The 17,080-nt window shown below is 43.7% G+C and overlaps 1 protein-coding gene across 1 annotated transcript in view; it reads right to left on the minus strand.

The window, feature by feature from the left end:
• Window positions 1-226: 226 nt before the first annotated feature.
• LOC149470032 (uncharacterized) overlaps window positions 227-17,080 on the minus strand; it is a 179,472-nt gene continuing 162,618 nt past the window's right edge. Inside the window, exon 9 of the mRNA XM_089667711.1 lies at window positions 227-1,307. Coding sequence (XP_089523837.1) covers window positions 1,103-1,307 — 205 coding nt within the window. The 3' untranslated portion in view covers window positions 227-1,102. The remainder of the gene's footprint in view (window positions 1,308-17,080) is intronic.

The following is a 17,080-nucleotide window of genomic DNA, read 5'->3' on the forward strand; positions in this document are numbered from 1 at the left end:
CTACTGACCCCGAGTCCTTGGGCAGTGCCCGAGTGCTCGAATGGTCAGTCCGCCCCTGTAAAGATCTAATGTTCACCTAGTCCAATATAAAATGCAACTATTTCAATGTGGTGTGCTTAATTTTTTACATGACTATATCCTGTTTATATAACTTGCTGCTATTTAATAAAAATCGAATATGTTGCAGGAGGATAAGTCTGCACTTTATTTATGTCTTTGTTTAATTGTAATTAAATTGCAAGCACCTTTTTTTAAGGAGAAATCAATATTTTAAAATATTTTACATGATTTGAAATCCAGATTTGTCAATAGATGTCTAAATTTAAGCATTCCCAGTTACAGTTGCCATCTTTATATAACCTCCTTTAATGGGTTGCATTGAGTTTTAATGAATATATAGAAATTAAGTTCATGACTTATACAGCATATAATAAAATGAGTAACCAGGGGCGGACTGACCATTTGGAAACTCAGGCACTGCCCGAGGGCCCGGGGTCAGTAGGGAGCCCCATGAGATGCCCCTGGTACCTTTTTTATAGGCTTTTTTTGAGTTTGGCCAAGGACACAGGGGCCCCATGATCCCCTATTACCCGGGGGCCCCATAAGTTGTCAGTCCGCCCCTGTGAGTAACATAAACATTTAGAACATATGCAACTGTAGGCAAAATGTTTTTTTTTTTTTCAGAGTAAGGGAAGGTAATAACCCCTGTCATTTTATTTTTTTCCATCTGTGTCCCATTGGGGAGATTTACCTTTATTTCCTGTCCAATAGCCAAAACAGGAATTGAGAGGAAATCCCTGCAAATTAAAGGAATCCCTTGGGGCCCCAGGTCACCAAAACTAATGTCCCCATTGGACGTTTTCCCCTCTATCACTTGGGACAACCCACAATTTGGGATTTTCTTTACTTTCACTTTCAACGATAATGATAAACAGGATAAATAGAGATGGTGAATCTCCCTAACAGGGCACAAACAGCAAAAAAACCCCAATAGGTGTTCTAATCCATCTCCACTTTGTCCTAAAGTAAAAAAAAAAAAGTTTTGCCTTTAGTTATACTTTAAATGTTCCCTTTGTTAAACGTTATATCACCAGTGTTTTTCCTAAGAAACTGTGCATACTCGTGTGGTCTTCTTGTCTTGCGTTTGCACAGTCTCTCTTGATGCGCTGTCCTCCTCTTCCATTTCAGAATCGTTTTCTTGCAATATTTTTTCAAGGTCAGGATTGTCTTCTTTTATTAGTTCTTCCAAATCACTGTCTTTGTTATCACTTTCTTCTTGTCGACTCTGTTCCATATGGCCTGCATCACTGCAGAAAAATGTGTAAGTCATTATAGTTATAGTATATTTTCAACAATACCATGAGTTGTTTTATATTTACTGTATTTAGGGTTACAGTCTATCACGTTCAGAATGTCTTACATTCAAAAAATATTAATTTAGAGTAGGGTTTCTCAACAAGGATTCTATGGATTCCCAAGGTTCCCCCAGAGGTTTCTAGGGGTTCCTTAAGCAATGAGCAATTTCCATCTCTCAAATAGGTTCCCGCTGACACCATTGATCTTTTTAACTGTATGTAAGGGAGCAATTCCTTCCAATGATCACAAGTGGAAAGAGCATTCTTCCCTCTGACCATCACACTAATGTATCATGAGTTGTAATTTTTAGCAGGGGTTCCCTGCGACTAGAAAGTTATTTCAAGGGCTCCTCTGTGTTGAAAAGGTTGAGAAAGGCTGATCTAGAGGATGGTAGAATCCCTAGCTAGACTAGAGAGAGGTTTTACAGACTAGTTCTATTTTTTTTTAGAAATATGTAAAAGAGACCAACTTGATTTAAATCTTCTTTACTGTATAGCGAATTATTCATAAAAAGTTTATATAGTCATCCATTTGTATTTTTTAAAACATGACACTGCTTTATTAATTACTTACATACAGGGCTGTTTTTAATATTGATTGGGTCCTGGGGAAACATTTTCTTGCCCCTTCCCCCCCACACACACACACACACACACACACTCTGAGACATACAGAAAAACAGCAGGCAGCAATTGCAATTGGTTGCCAGAGGTTACAGGCTATCATTACCACTCAATGACTGTTTACAACACATAATTTCTGCTTGTTGATTGGTTGATAGAGGTTACTGTACATTGTTGCTACTCACTGAGTGGTTGCTATACATTACTGCTTACCATTACTGATCACTGATTGGTTGCTAGACGTTACAGCGCATCATTACCACTTACTGATTGGTTGCTAGAGGTTACTGCAGATCATGACTGTTCACTGACTGGTTGCTAGAGGTTACTGCATATTATTAACACTCATTGAGCAGTGGAGCAATCCCAAATAATTGAGCAAGGCGGCACATTAATACACATACTACAAGAGATATTAAGAAACTGTAGACATACTACAGGAGAAAGTCAGAGACTGCAGACATACTACAGGAGATGATTTGAAACTGCAGACATACTACAGGAGATGGCCAGAGACTGCAGATGTACTACAGGAGATGGCCAGAGATTGTGGATGTACTACAGGAGATGATCAGAGACTGTGGATGTACTACAGCAGATGATCATAGACTGAGGGTGTACTACAGGAGATGACCATAGACTGCGGATGTACTACAGGAGATGACTAGAGACTGCGGATGTACTACAGGAGATGACTAGAGACTACGGATGTACTACAGGAGATGACTAGAGACTGCGGATGTACTACAGGAGATGACCAGAGACTGCGGATGTACTACAGGAGATGACTAGAGACTGCGGATGTACTACAGGAGATGACCAGAGACTGCGGACATACTACAGGAGATGACTAGAGACTGCGGATGTACTACAGGAGATGACCAGAGACTGCGGATGTACTACAGCAGGTAATCAGAGACTGCAGCCATATTACAGGGGATGAACAGAGACCTTTCAGCAATGCACAGATATACAGTTTGTGAAAAACAGCTCAGGGTTTGGTATAACAGTCCACAGGCAGTCTATGGGGGGGGGAGGACATACCTGGCCAGCCAGGCTCAGCATCCTCTCCGAGGTCCGGGAGTGGGGCTCCCACTCATCACAGCTTCTAGTACAGCAGTTCCCTCCCGAGCATACAGGCTGCATGGGGCGGGGTCAGTGGAGCTCCCGGACCTGGTCCTGCACCCTTCCTTCTGGCTGCGGAATACAGCAATGTCCCCAATGTACCCTGTGCGCTCTGCAGTGCAATCACTGGGGCCCCAATTTGTGGACAGCACAAGTTTAAGAGGCAGCTGCTTTGGGCCCCATAACAAAGACTGGGCTCAGGGCACTTGCCCTGTTTGCCCCGCATTAAAGACAGCCCTGCTCACATAAAATAATCACAATCTGAAAAAATGCATAAATAACAGGCAAGTTAGTAATTCCTGCAGCTCCCATACCACATTTCTCATTTTCCCCCATAAAATATATTAAAATACAGAAAATAAAATAAAAATATATGTGCCAATTAAATAAAATCCCAGCACAGTGGCTAAGTGGGTAGCAATTCTGTCTAGTAGCACTAATGTCATTGGTTCAAATCCCAAACACGGCACTACCTGCCTGGAGTCTTCATGTTTTCCCTGTGCTTGCGTGGGTTTCCTCTGGGTACTCCGGTTTCTTCCCACACTCCAAAAACAAGTTGGTAGTTTAATTGACTCCTGTCTAAATGGGCCCTAGTATGCGTATGTATGAATGTGAGTTAGTGGCTTTAGATTGTAAGCTCACTGAGGGTTAGGGACTGATTTGAATGTACAATATATGTAAAGCACTGCGTAAATTGACCACACTACATAAATAATAATGTCCCAGTAATCCACACTGAGTGCACTTCCTTGTGATCAAAATTCAAGAATACATGCAAGGAAATGCCATATAAAGGCATTATACATTATGTGGATATCCAGTATGTATAAAAAGAAATTGTAATTTACTGAAGGATACTTGATATTAATCATCCATTTGCAACATAGGTGATGAATCATTGCAGTTCCCTAACTTGTTGAATTAAGCAGTAACTGTTTAACACACCAATCTACTTGCTAATGGATTATATGATAATAACTTGGATAAAATAATATTGATGATTGGTCAAAGTACAAACTAAATGAAAGGGTAGATGGCTGGTGTTTTGTATGGGTACACAACCAGCAATTGCAGGTATCAAATAATAGCACCAGATGATGGTATATGCATGCAGGGCTGCTGTTAGAACCATGGGGCCCCATACAGCCAACCTGATAAGACTCCCAAAGAAAAAGTTTATTTGCTTCAGTTATGAATTAACACAGTGAGTGATCGTTACCAATCGCTCATTGTGTTCATTCAGGAAAGGAAGGGACTGGCAAATGTACTATGTTTACTGGACCCTTCCCTCACTCTCCTTCCTGAAGGATTCTATTGTGTGCTTGCAGCTGCTGGTGGGAAAGAGAGGAGGGAATCCCGCAGCACTGCTATGGTGGGGGGCACACAGGGGCGCCTGGGCAGCAGGAGGAAACGTACAGTGCCCAGGGAGGGTGATGGGTGTAGTGGTGGTGGGGGGAAATACCTGTAAACGATCCCTTGTATGGCTCTCTGCAGCAGCTAAAAGCCAGCAGGAGGGAGAGGAGAAGAAACCAGCTTTCAGCTGCTGCAGAAAGAGCCATTCAAGGGAGCGCTTCCAGTAATTGCCCCCACCGTGCCAATCACCCTCCTTGCTCACATTCGATTCACCCGGCTGATTGGGCCCCCCTGCTGGCCTTGGCCCCGTACAGGAGGACTGGTGGTACCCTCTTATCCACAGCCCTGTATGCATTAAATGATGGTTCCAAAATATATTGAGACACAAATAAAGGTTTAAAGGGTAATGGCTCCTTGCTATTGATATAATAAAAACAAACATGTTAAAGGTGCAGAAAACAATTGCAAATATAATCAGCCCCCGCAGAGTGATTGCAACAGGCAAAGATATAGTTGAACAGGTTTATCATGCATTCTAGCGAGTTAGTTCCACAAAAGGCATTGCAGGTAAACAACTGTACCGCAAGTTCCAGCAAGCTGATTCTAAAATGGTTATATACAGGGCTTTTTTCTCAGAGAATAGATGCAGGAACTCCCCCCTTCTGAGTCATCCTTTGTTTCCACCTCCTACCCCCCTTCAAGTGGCGTTCCTTGGTTTCACCCCCTTCCCCACTCCCAGTGCCACCCCTTTCAGAGAATACTCTGAAAAACCTTCTGCCTGCAGTGCCCCCTCCCCCTTATATTTACCTGAGCCTGATCTCAATCCAGCGATGTGAACGAGAGCAGCGGCTCTCTCTGCTCTCTCCCTCCTATTTGGCTGAGATATTGTCTCCCGCTACTGTCAATCACAGCCAGTAAGGAGGGAGCGGGGGGGGCGAGCACTGTTCCGTGTACTCTGTGTGTCTCTGTGTGTCTTCTTTTTGCAAAACGTTGACTTATACTTTAGGCAGATAGCACAGTGATTGCAGTGAAATACAGATTTGTATTCTAAAGAGCTGAAATTGCTGCTGGATGACCATCTTGGACATGATGGTAACAGCCCCAGCAGACTCAAAGCTCAAGGGAGGCTGTGTGTTAATCCTGTACATTTGCAGAATTACTTTAGTCAGGTGCATTCTTCCTTCTCAGAAATTGTTCACATCACTAGGGACATTATTCATGTGAGATTTGATAAACCAAAATAGGAAAAATGTCAGCCACTCAGATAACATAAACTAGAGTAGATCAGTTAAAGAGGAAAGGGTGCACACTGATAGGGCCTAAAACGTGCACTTGAAAAGGAAAATGCTCCCTTGCATGGGGCTGCCCCGGCACTGTAAGGTTTAAATGCTTGCTTTTTTTTTCTGTTTCAGTATTTTTTTAAGAAAGTTTTGTTTTAAGAATACAACAAGCTCAAGATACGCCCATGCAGGGGCAGAGCAGAACAATAACACATAATTAGATACATCCTGCTGACTTGTATTAGCCAAATAGCAGAATGTCCAATGACATCAAGGAGGGAAGCTGAACCAAAAAACAGCAGCAGCAATTCATCATATTACTGGAAAAAGAAGAGGAAAGAAGAAGAAAAAAAAAAAGAATCTGAAAGAAAACATGGAGGAAAGGAAAACTAGAAGAGTCACGGATCCAGGGCTAGCACAGGCAGCGACTATAAGAGGCCATAACTGGTAGGAGGCAGGGATGGCAAGGAATAACGTATCCAAGGTTCCAAAACCTTAAGGAATCTTGGATGAGGATCATGAAGAATGCTAGATATCTGTTCATTGATCAACATAGTATTCATTTTAAATGCTTGTTTAAATCTAAAGGGCAGTAAAAGGCAGTTTTACTTATCTGATCCTCCACTTCTGTAAGAACGGTCCCTACAGACTGTTCTCTTTTATCCTCCAGCTATTACAGGTCCTCTGACATCATCAAGTGCAATGCAGAGCGCATAGCCCTGCACTGGATTTCAGAAACAGTACCCCCACAGTGCAGGGGAGTAGAGGAGAATTCCGGTTGCCAGGAAAGTAGAGGATCAGGTAAGTAACTGTTTGCGCCCTCTAGACCTAAATCTTCATTTAACCCTTGTAGTTTGCAGTTGCCCTGCAAGGCAGAATTTTTTCTTTCCCCAGAGGGGATCTTTAAAATATTCAGATGACCTCTGATAGTCATGTGTGGGCATTCCTGCTGCCACTTTCTTTGATCAATGCCACTACTCTTTGGCTTACTACATAATAAAACATGACATAGTGGTAGTGGAGGAAGGAGCGGCAGCTGAGGACAGCAGAGAAAAGGATTTGACATGCCTCGATGTGTCAGATTCCAATAAAACTTGCTTAACTTGAACATGAAAAAAAGGTTTTAAATGACCAGCAGGGGAAATATGGTTCTTTAATATGCTCTATTGCCACAAGGCTTTAAATTTAACACAGAGGTCTGGTGACACGTTCTCTTCAAGGTAACATTTGAATAATTTCCTGCACTGTCAGGAAAACATCTAATTTAATATACAGATTGCATAACATAGTATATAGTTTATAACAAATAAAATCCTATAAAAAAAATCAAAGTCCACAAAAAGAGGGCAAAATCTTCATGTAGCAGCTATGCACCAACCACCAAGTTAATATAGTGCCACTTACCAAATCTTTCGACCCTACAACTCAAGAGGTACAAATCAGCATTTAAGAGATGATAAATCCTGGATGGATGGATGGCTCCAGCTCTCTTCCTCTCACGCCTCAGCAAGCCTCAAGCCTCGCTCTCTCATGAATAGCATGCCCCAAAAGTGGTCACTGGATCGCTTCTCATGTACTGGTCTCAGCAGCAAAAACACATACCAAGGAAAGAGCAAGGCAATCCCACAGTGAAGTACCATTTAAAACCATTTATTAATAAACCAAGTGGGTACCCACAAAACAAATAGAATGACAAGCATATTGCACAGCACTGCTGATTCTCCGGGAGGCCGTGATAATGTCAGCACTAAACTCTGCCCTACACGCATTTCATCCGATGGGAAGTTTTCCAAGGAGCGACAGAATGCCATTCATGAGAGAGTGAGGCTTGAGGCTTGCTGAGGTGTGAGAAGAAGAGAGTTGGAGCCATCCATCCATGTGGGATTTGTCATCTTTTAAATGTTGATTTCTCTTAAGTCATGGGGCCTAAGGATTTGGTAAGTGGCCTTTGGTGGACTTTGATATTTCGTTTAGAGGTCTGTATTTGTTTGTTATACACTGTATGTTATGGTATACACTATATATTGAATTAGATGTTTTCCTGACAGCTCAACACATTTTTTTCAGTTGTCCTTTGATATTTATGTGTGCATATCAGCAGTGGTGTATTTAGGGTTCGTGCTGCCCCAGGCAACACAAAAATTGGCTCCCCCCCCCCATGGAGAGTCCCTGACACCAACCAACACCCCAGTCCCTCACGAAGAGAGCCTGATCCTGACCAACAACACCTCAGCCCCCCCCCCCCCACCTGAGAGAGCCTTCCACTACCACCGCCCCCCATGCACTAACAACCCCCCCCCCGACCCTGCGGGAGAGAAGACACTCACCTTTGCAGCTCCAGAAACAAGAGTCAGGCTCTGCATACATCATCAGCCTCTCTCAGATCTCACCTGGTCCCCATGCTGCATGCGTCCCTTCTTCCAACCCTTCTTTCAGGGGGAGGCTCTACCCCCCTGAAAGATGCGGCTGCCCCCATGAAAAATGCCGCCCTAGGCAAATGCCTTGTTTGCCTTATGGTAAATACGTCCCTGCATATCAGTGAGTGCTGCAGTCAGGATTTGTTACTTTTTCACCTTTATTTTATTTAAAATAATAAATGCACATTTTTTTGTGCAGGTAAAAAAAATATGCATTTATTATTTTTGTCTACAGGAGCCTGGAAAGCATTGCGCCACTTCCGTCTCACTTCGTCACAGAAGTGGGAGCGGGTACCTGTCAAAACTAGGTATCCGCTCCCCCCAAAAGGTGCCATATATGGAAGTGGAGGGGAGAGGAGGCAAAGAAGTGGAGCTTCCACCTTTGGGTGGAATGCCAATTTAAGTTATAAAAAAACTCCAGGCTTTCTTATGAAAGAATTAGATGTACACCCATTGTGTCAAGCTGTGTCTCATTTGCCAAAATACTCCTGGGAAGTGAACTGGGATAGTTTTCCAAATATCTGCAGCAGGTTTATCATGTGAGATGAGACAGATTTTGACTCACAAGTGTACTATTAAGAAGTGGCCAGGTGCAGGTTTTATTTTGTTGCAGTGCTGCATTAAGAAAGAATATATGACTAATGCAGGCCATAGACAGGCCGTTTATCGGCCGAATTGTCGGCTGATAAACGAAAAATTGGTCGGCCCCATTGTTGGCCGATAAACGAAAAATCAGTCAGCCCCGTTGCCGATGCTGCCACCAATGTCCACAAAAAACGGCCGTTTTATCGTGGATTTTCCAGCATGACTGATGAAAATAAATCAGAAGATCTGCGAAAAACGGCCGACGGGCTGGCCCCACTAACGGCGTGAATATCGACCGATTTTTTGTACAGGCGAAGATTCGGCCGATAAACGACCCGTCTATGGCCTGCATTAAGTTGTAATCAGTAGTATAGTAAATCTGTATGTTATCTGTGTTATAATCTCTTTCAGCGCTCCTGTTCAGCATTGCATTGCTGTAAAACAAATTCATAAATTTCCCCCACTGTCTCCTAAGGATCAAATATTATAAATATAAATACAGGGGGCGTGTCCAAGATGGCGACCGGACAAGCCGCTTAAGCCAGAGCTCCCGACGGCCCGATCCGCATCCACCGCCATCCGGGTGACATCAGCTGGCAGGAACAACCGGGAGACCCCGTCGTCTCTGTCAGAGACATCACTGAGTGGGTCTGGGCGTTTTTGGCCCGGGTCCGCTGCGGCAATCTGGTGTGGCCTACCGCGGCTGAGTGAAGCCGCGATACTATCCAGCTCACGCCCGCCCCGCCGGGTGCCAGGTGCACGTAGCGTGCGGTGTCGGAGGAGGGGATTGCTGATCATCTTCCCCCCTTGCCCGGATCGGTGGCGGCTGGATTCCTCCATCCCCGTTGCGAGTGTCGGCTGCTCCTCGTCTGTGGCAACGGAGCAGTGGGGCTTGTCGCAGCCCGGCGAGACCGAAACCACACCCAGTGCAAAGGACGGGTGAGTGAGTCACTCGGTGTGAAAGAGGATTGCAGGTCCTCAACTCCTTTCCACAATTATAAGTGGGCACCTCTCCCTTACCCATCGGGGCACCCCCCTCATGAACCCAGAGAGCATCGGCCTACAATAAGGGCCTATACAATCCCCTGCAGTAGTGAACTGTGTGGCAGCTAGGCCTGAGGCAGCTGACTCCCATGTAAAGATTCACTAGGGGAAAACAGAGGCAACCCCTACATTCCCTCAGAAGCCCAATATTCTGCAGAAGCCACAGACCCAACAGTACCAAACTCTGCCTTTCCTCTCACGCATGTTGAGGTATACACTGTGATACCTAGTCTATCCAGGAATAATTATCCCCCCTTCTTTCGCAAGTTTTGGGGGTCCCAGCCCAATCCCACTGAAAATGTCTACATAAATACCTAGATCCTTGACACACGGAGGTGGGATTACGCAATCATATCACAGAGAGTAACCGCTAACATGGGGAAATCTGACAAGAAATCTACTACTCCTCGTTCCAGATCCCCTCGCCGTCTGAACGGCCCTATCAATCGCAGCATCCCGGAGTTATTCCGATCTCAGACGCCGGAGCAGGCGGAAGCCTCTTCCCATGTATCTCCCCCACATTCGCCTTGTACGGAGACTCCTCTACAGTGCATGACTAAAACCGCAGCTACCGCAATCAGACATTCTGAAACCGCTCCTCTCACCATAGGGGACCTGAAAGCGGTTGCATCAGATATTAAAGGGACTCTCTCTGCGGCAATCGCTGAGTTACATATCGATATGCAGGCAGTGGCTAACAGACTTGACGCAGTAGAGGATAAAGTAATCACACAAGACCTAGCCATTCATGATATGCGCACACAGGTTGACACGCACACTATGCATTTGAGGGAGCTTGATCGTCACGTCGAAGACCTGGATAACAGGGGAAGACGACATAATTTAAGGGTACGTGGTGTCCCTGAGGCAATCGAATCTGCACAACTTTCCCAGGCGCTTTTAACCATCTTTAATGATATTTTGGAAAGACCGCCTGAATCACCAATTGAAATCGAACGTCTACATAGGGCCTTGCGTCCTAGAGGCAGAGACACTGAGCCACCGAGAGATGTAATTTGCTGTCTGGTAGACTTCAGACTTAAAGAAGAAATACTACGTAGAGCTCGAGATAAACACCACTTGCGGTATCATGAAACAGAAATTAAATTATTCCAGGATCTATCCCACCTCACCTTGCAACGTAGGAAAGACCTACGCCCATTACTAGACCTACTTCGCTCCAAGGGAATAGCATACCGCTGGAAGTTTCCGTTTGGCCTATCAGCAACACACCTGGGGAGATCAGCTCTCATGAGATTCCCGGAAGACCTTCCACTATTCTGTGAAACTCTGAATATCCCTTTACTGGACATTCCCAACTGGTCCAGTGCATCTCTTTCCTCATCACGGTCAATTGAAGACCCCATGGAGCTGCAATTCTCTAGACACTCTGGAGGAGAAAGACGAAGCAGATCCCCTCACACCTCAACCACCCCTGTACGACGGCGGCTCATTACTGGAGATAGTTTACCAGCATCACCTGCACATCGCAAGGCACGTCACGAATGACTCTCCTCAGTTTTCCCTTCTCTATCCATCTGTATAGCATCAGTCTCCCAATCGAAGGCCTCTTTACACAAGGCCCAAATGAGTTTTATATTTTTCTTGTAGTTCACGGTTCCATACCACAGTCTATCGCAGACCACCTAGGATCCCGGGGAGTGGACACTGGGGTATGTTTATTGTATCAAATCAGCATATTTTTTTTGTACACTATTTACCAGTTATATATATTTATATATCTTAAATATACCTGCTGAAGTTATTCTCGCTCTTGGCCCCAGGGGTCTATATGTGACACTGCTAATGGAGATGTGGGTTGTACCCCTGTTGACTTGGGAGTTTGCTCACCTGATCAGTACCGGCCTAATGTATTAACTTACTAGCTCTAACAGAAACAGAAATGTAGGCCTATTTGAGATCTAGAGATGCAGGCCAATTCCCTTTTCTGGATTTCCGCCTGACTCCCTGAAACTCAATGTCTTATGTGTTGGATGCACTTGGATAGGACATCCATATGTTCCTGCTTTTTGTGTCTTAACACCAAAGTTGTGTAAAACCAGCTGATCCTATCTGGAGGACACGTATTTTATATCCCTTGAGACACCCCGGGAATAGCCTCCATACTCTTCCTTACTATCTTTAAAGTGACTCTATGGTAATGCTTGTGCATGATCATATAATACTTGGCTGTACAACTTGCCCCTAATGATTCCCAGAGTTTGCTACCGCTATACGGTCCCATAGAATTCACTCTCAGTTTAACATGCTTTCCTCCATACCCATCATTCAGCCTTGATACGGGTGTATAATTACCTGGGTTAAGTAGACACTATGGTAATATCCTGATCCCGTAACCTCCTCACTCTCCCTATAATATTTTTCTCCCACATAGTATCCGGAACTCCTTCATATGCATCGTAGTACCTGGTATATTACATACCTTCTACTCACTCATGGACTAGGTGGTGTTTCAGATATGAGATATGGGACCTCCATATTCGATGTTCACATTCATGGTTCATCTCGCTGTTGTGTTAAGTTTTGACCTATACAGTTATTCGATTTGATCCATGCTCTCAGCTGGCCACGGATTATGAATGCCCTCTCTTTGATGATCTGCCACGGTTTGGTAGGCGGTGGGGAGTCCAGCATTCCTTAGTAGTGACCTGCTGTATAGCATAAGATCCCTCGGTTGGGACCAATATTTACCTTGTTTTTGGAAAACGGTTCAACGGAATGAATGGCCTAAGGCCTACATCCCGGAATATTCATATGTTATGTTATTGCTGTTGTCCTGCATTGTTTCGCATAAAGATGGTATTCTTGCTCGGAACTGATACAGTTTATGAAGACCATCCTACAATGGCACGATTGTTTGCCGTGCAGGATCGAAGTCATTTAGAGGAATTGTCTAATTATTTCCTATATTATGTTTAACTTGTGATTGTATAGTATTTTGGAGGTATGAGTATGCTTGCTACATTCTATTGAATAACACAGCCTCAGTGTGTATTCACATCAACACTTTCTACATTCAATCTCATAAGACCTTTCCGTTAGCACATACCTCCTTCACATCAGTTCTAGTGCACTTACTCCTGTGAGCCTTACTATCTACCCTCTTGCTCATCTACAATATTTTTATTCCCCCAGCTTTATACATACTATTTTACACCGACCTCCCTTTCCCAATAGGAATAGATTACCTCTCGGTATAAATTAGCTACTTCCCACATAGTTCTGTGTGTCAGGGACACCTTATGTTAGACTAATTCCTTTGTATACCTCTCGTTTGAGAGAATAAGTCCTCCTTACGATTATATTGTATACTCACAATACGGCTGTCTCTGGGTTCGACACATCTCCACGTGTAATTTTGTAATCCTGTACACAGTTTTACATACAACCATTTTATAAGAGCTTTAATAGGAGATAGAGTAGCTGGTCTATCTCTTCTCTGGAGTTTAGTTTGTTCTGGAAGTAGAAGGAATATATATCAATACATATATATGGGTTTCTATGAGACACGCCTGACACTTCTTTTCTTCTCTGTCACACTCTTTATTTCTTCCTCCATATAATTACTATCCCTATTTCTACCTCTACACGTCCCTGTTTTAATCCCCCCCCCCCTTTTTTTTTTTTTTTCTCGTCCCGCCTCTCATTTGGTATACCTATAGACTTTGAACAGGTTTTTCTGGTATACAACATCATGGCTATCAACCACACATCTACATGTTCAGCCCGCACGCTCTCTGTGGCCTCTCTTAACGCCAAGGGCTTAAATATACCTGAGAAACGCTCACAACTTCTAACATACATGAAAAACCTTCGAGCAGATGTGCTCTTTATCCAAGAAACACACTTTCGAACGGATCACATACCTAGATTTTCAAATGCTAATTACCCAACGGCTTATCATGCAGTCAACGCGGAAGTGAAAGCAAAAGGTGTATCCATCTTACTTTCCAAACAGCTCTCATTTAAAGTTACTGAGTCTCTCGAAGACCCTGAGGGGAGGTTCCTCTTTCTCAAAGGTACCCTTTTTAATAAGCCATTTACTTTTGCCAACATCTACAGTCCCAATACCGCACAAGTATGCTTTTTTCGTAAAATCTCCAAATTACTTGCTATGTTTCAATCAGGTATTTTGATTTTGGGAGGTGATTTTAATGTAGCTTTGAACCCGTTGGAAGACACTTCAACTGGTTTTTCCTCTAAACCTTTCAAAGCACTCAAACAGATTAAACTTGAACTTCATGACCTTCTCCTTCATGATACCTGGCGCACCCTTCACCCTACGGACAAAGACTACACCTTTTATTCCGCACCACACAAACGCCATTCCAGAATCGACTATTTTTTTCTCTCGCAAAAGGACTTACATATATTGAAATCGGCCTCGATCGAACCAATGATTTTATCTGACCATCACCCAATTATGATGACTTTACAATTCCCGGATACACCAGCCGCATCCAAAACATGGAGATTGGACCCCTTTCTTCTTACAGACTCATCCGTCACCCTCCAGATTCGTGATTCTTTGACCAACTACTTTAAAGAAAACACATCTCTAGATACGACCCCTCTCGTACAGTGGGAGGCGCACAAATGTGTAATGCGTGGCCTTCTAATGTCCATATCCGCTTTACGAAAACGCCTAGCTCAAACATCTTTTACTGCCTTAATGCAAAAAGTCCGTGCACTTGAATGCACGCATAAACGCTCTAGAGCCTTGGAATCTTCAACAGAACTAGATCAGGCGCGAAAACAACTTCAAGATGTCGTTGAAAAAAAAAACAAACGTAATTTTACGCTACAACAGAAACTTTTCTATGAACATGGAAATAAGAGTGGCAAATTTCTAGCCAGGGCCTTGCAATCTAGAAGGGCAGCTCAGCAAATCTCTCAGCTCACTTCCAAGCAGGGTCGCTTACTGAAAACATCAACGAATATTGCAGCTGAATTTGAGCAATACTATTCCTCTCTCTACAATTTACCCGTACCATCTAAACCGACAGGAGACACTAGGCCTCATGAGACTATTATTCAGACCTTCCTGACCCGATACCTTCCAAACTCTATTTCTAGAACACAAGCGCAAGACTTAGATGGCGCCTTGACCCTGACGGAACTACAACAAGCCATTGCACAACTGAAACCTGATAAAAGCCCGGGTCCTGACGGGTTTATCACTTCGTACTATAAGTCTTTCAGTGACATCTTAGCACAGCCATTTCTACGGGCCTTCAACACTTTAGATACACCAGGGCAATCCATGCGCCATCTCTCTGAGGCCCATATTACGGTCATACCAAAAGAGAATAAAGACCAAACCTCTCCTGCGAACTACCGTCCGATCTCTCTATTAAACGTTGATCTAAAGATCTTTGCCAAAATCTTGGCCAATCGTCTATTACGCATCATAGATCCCATCATATCAACAGACCAGGTGGGCTTTGTACCAGGGAGAGAAGCTAGAGACAATACAATAAGGGCCATAAATATTCATCATTGGTTAACTCAAAAGCAACGATCTGGCTTCTTTCTATCTCTAGATGCAGAAAAGGCATTTGACAGACTGGCGTGGGACTACATGGAGGCAGTTCTGATTGGACTTGGATTGCCTCCGCGTTTCCTGGCATTTATCATGTCTCTATATACCACTCCCACAGCTAAAGTGCGAGTTAATGGTCTCCTTTCGGATTCCTTTTCGATAGGCAATGGGACTAGACAGGGATGTCCTTTATCCCCTCTCCTATTTATTCTGACTCTGGAACCTTTGTTGAATTGTATCAAACAGAATGATAACATCAAGGGGATTCTGATAAATGGCAAAATTCATAAAATAGCAGCCTTTGCTGATGACATACTACTTTTCCTAACAGACCCACATATCACTTTACCTAATCTGCTGCAAGAATTCAAGCTATTCCAGTATCTGGCTAACTTCAAAATCAACTTCTCTAAATCCCAAGCCCTTAATGTCTCCTTGACCCAAGATGTGTTTAGACAAGCGAAAATGAATTTTCCTTTTACTTGGCAGTCGGCGGCGATCACATATCTGGGTATCCAATTACCAACTCACCTAACGGAATTTTACGATAAAAACTTCTTACCCCTCTTGCGTAATATCTCCACAGACCTTCAGACTTGGAATAAACCCTGGTTCTCTTGGTTTGGTAGAGCAGCCATTCTCAAGATGAACGTACTTCCTAGAATATTGTATCTACTGCAGACAATACCGATTAAACTACCAACTTCTTTCTTCGCATCCTATAAAACACTCTGTACCTCCTTTCTTTGGTATAATAAACGCCCAAGAATTAGCTTTGCCCAACTCACCATGCCCAAGAAGGGTGGAGGTATTGGATTACCTGATATTGCCCGTTACTACAGGGCTTGTCACCTAGCAAGGGTAGTAGATTGGACCACGACCCACAATCGTAAGGTCTGGGTTGGTTTGGAGGCAGATTTCTCGACAATACCACTTGCCCCTTCCCCTTGGCTGGAAAACTCTCACATTCCTTCGGAGTTTCGGGAACACCCTCTTATAGGTCCTACCTTAAGCTGTTGCCATCAGTTGTTCCAGAAAAAAGAACTCTCTTCCTTTCCGGGTCCTTTAACTCCGATCAAAATGAATCCAGAGTTTCTGCCGGGTATGTCTCGGGCCTTCCTAGCCGGAGATACTCGTCCAGTTAATCTGACAGTACATCAACTCTTCAAAAATAAGAAGTTCTTATCTAGAGAGGACATTATGAAGACATGGCCATCCCTGAACTTTACGCCATGGATGTTCAGACAACTTCATCACTTTATACGAAGCTCCCCACATCTACAAGATTACTCAAGGCCACTTACTCCGTATGAGAAACTTTGCTTTACGGACTTCCCCCAGAGACATGTTATATCCAAGCTCTATTCCTATCTGGATACCGCCAATACGTCTCAACCTCGAAAGGCCTGTGAGGCCTGGTCGCTTGATCTACAACTGTCATTGTCACCGGAAGATTGGGATCACATCTATGACCATATGCATACAGGTTCCATTTGTGTCTCGACACAAGAAAACAACTATAAAATATATTCCAGATGGTACAGAGTTCCATCCTTGCTTCATAAATTTGACCCGGACGTTTCGGATTTATGTTGGAGATGTCAACAGGCAAAGGGTACACTCCTACATATATGGTGGGACTGTCCGCTGCTACAGCCCTTTTGGAGTAAAGTGCGAGACTTAGTTTCACAAGTAACCACATACAATCTAGACTTCACCCCGGCACAATTTTTA

The sequence above is a fragment of the Staurois parvus genome, unplaced genomic scaffold (genome assembly GCF_062004578.1).
Source record: "Staurois parvus isolate SC_StPar_1 unplaced genomic scaffold, SC_StPar_1.0 ptg000054l, whole genome shotgun sequence".
Taxonomy (NCBI): domain Eukaryota; kingdom Metazoa; phylum Chordata; class Amphibia; order Anura; family Ranidae; genus Staurois; species Staurois parvus.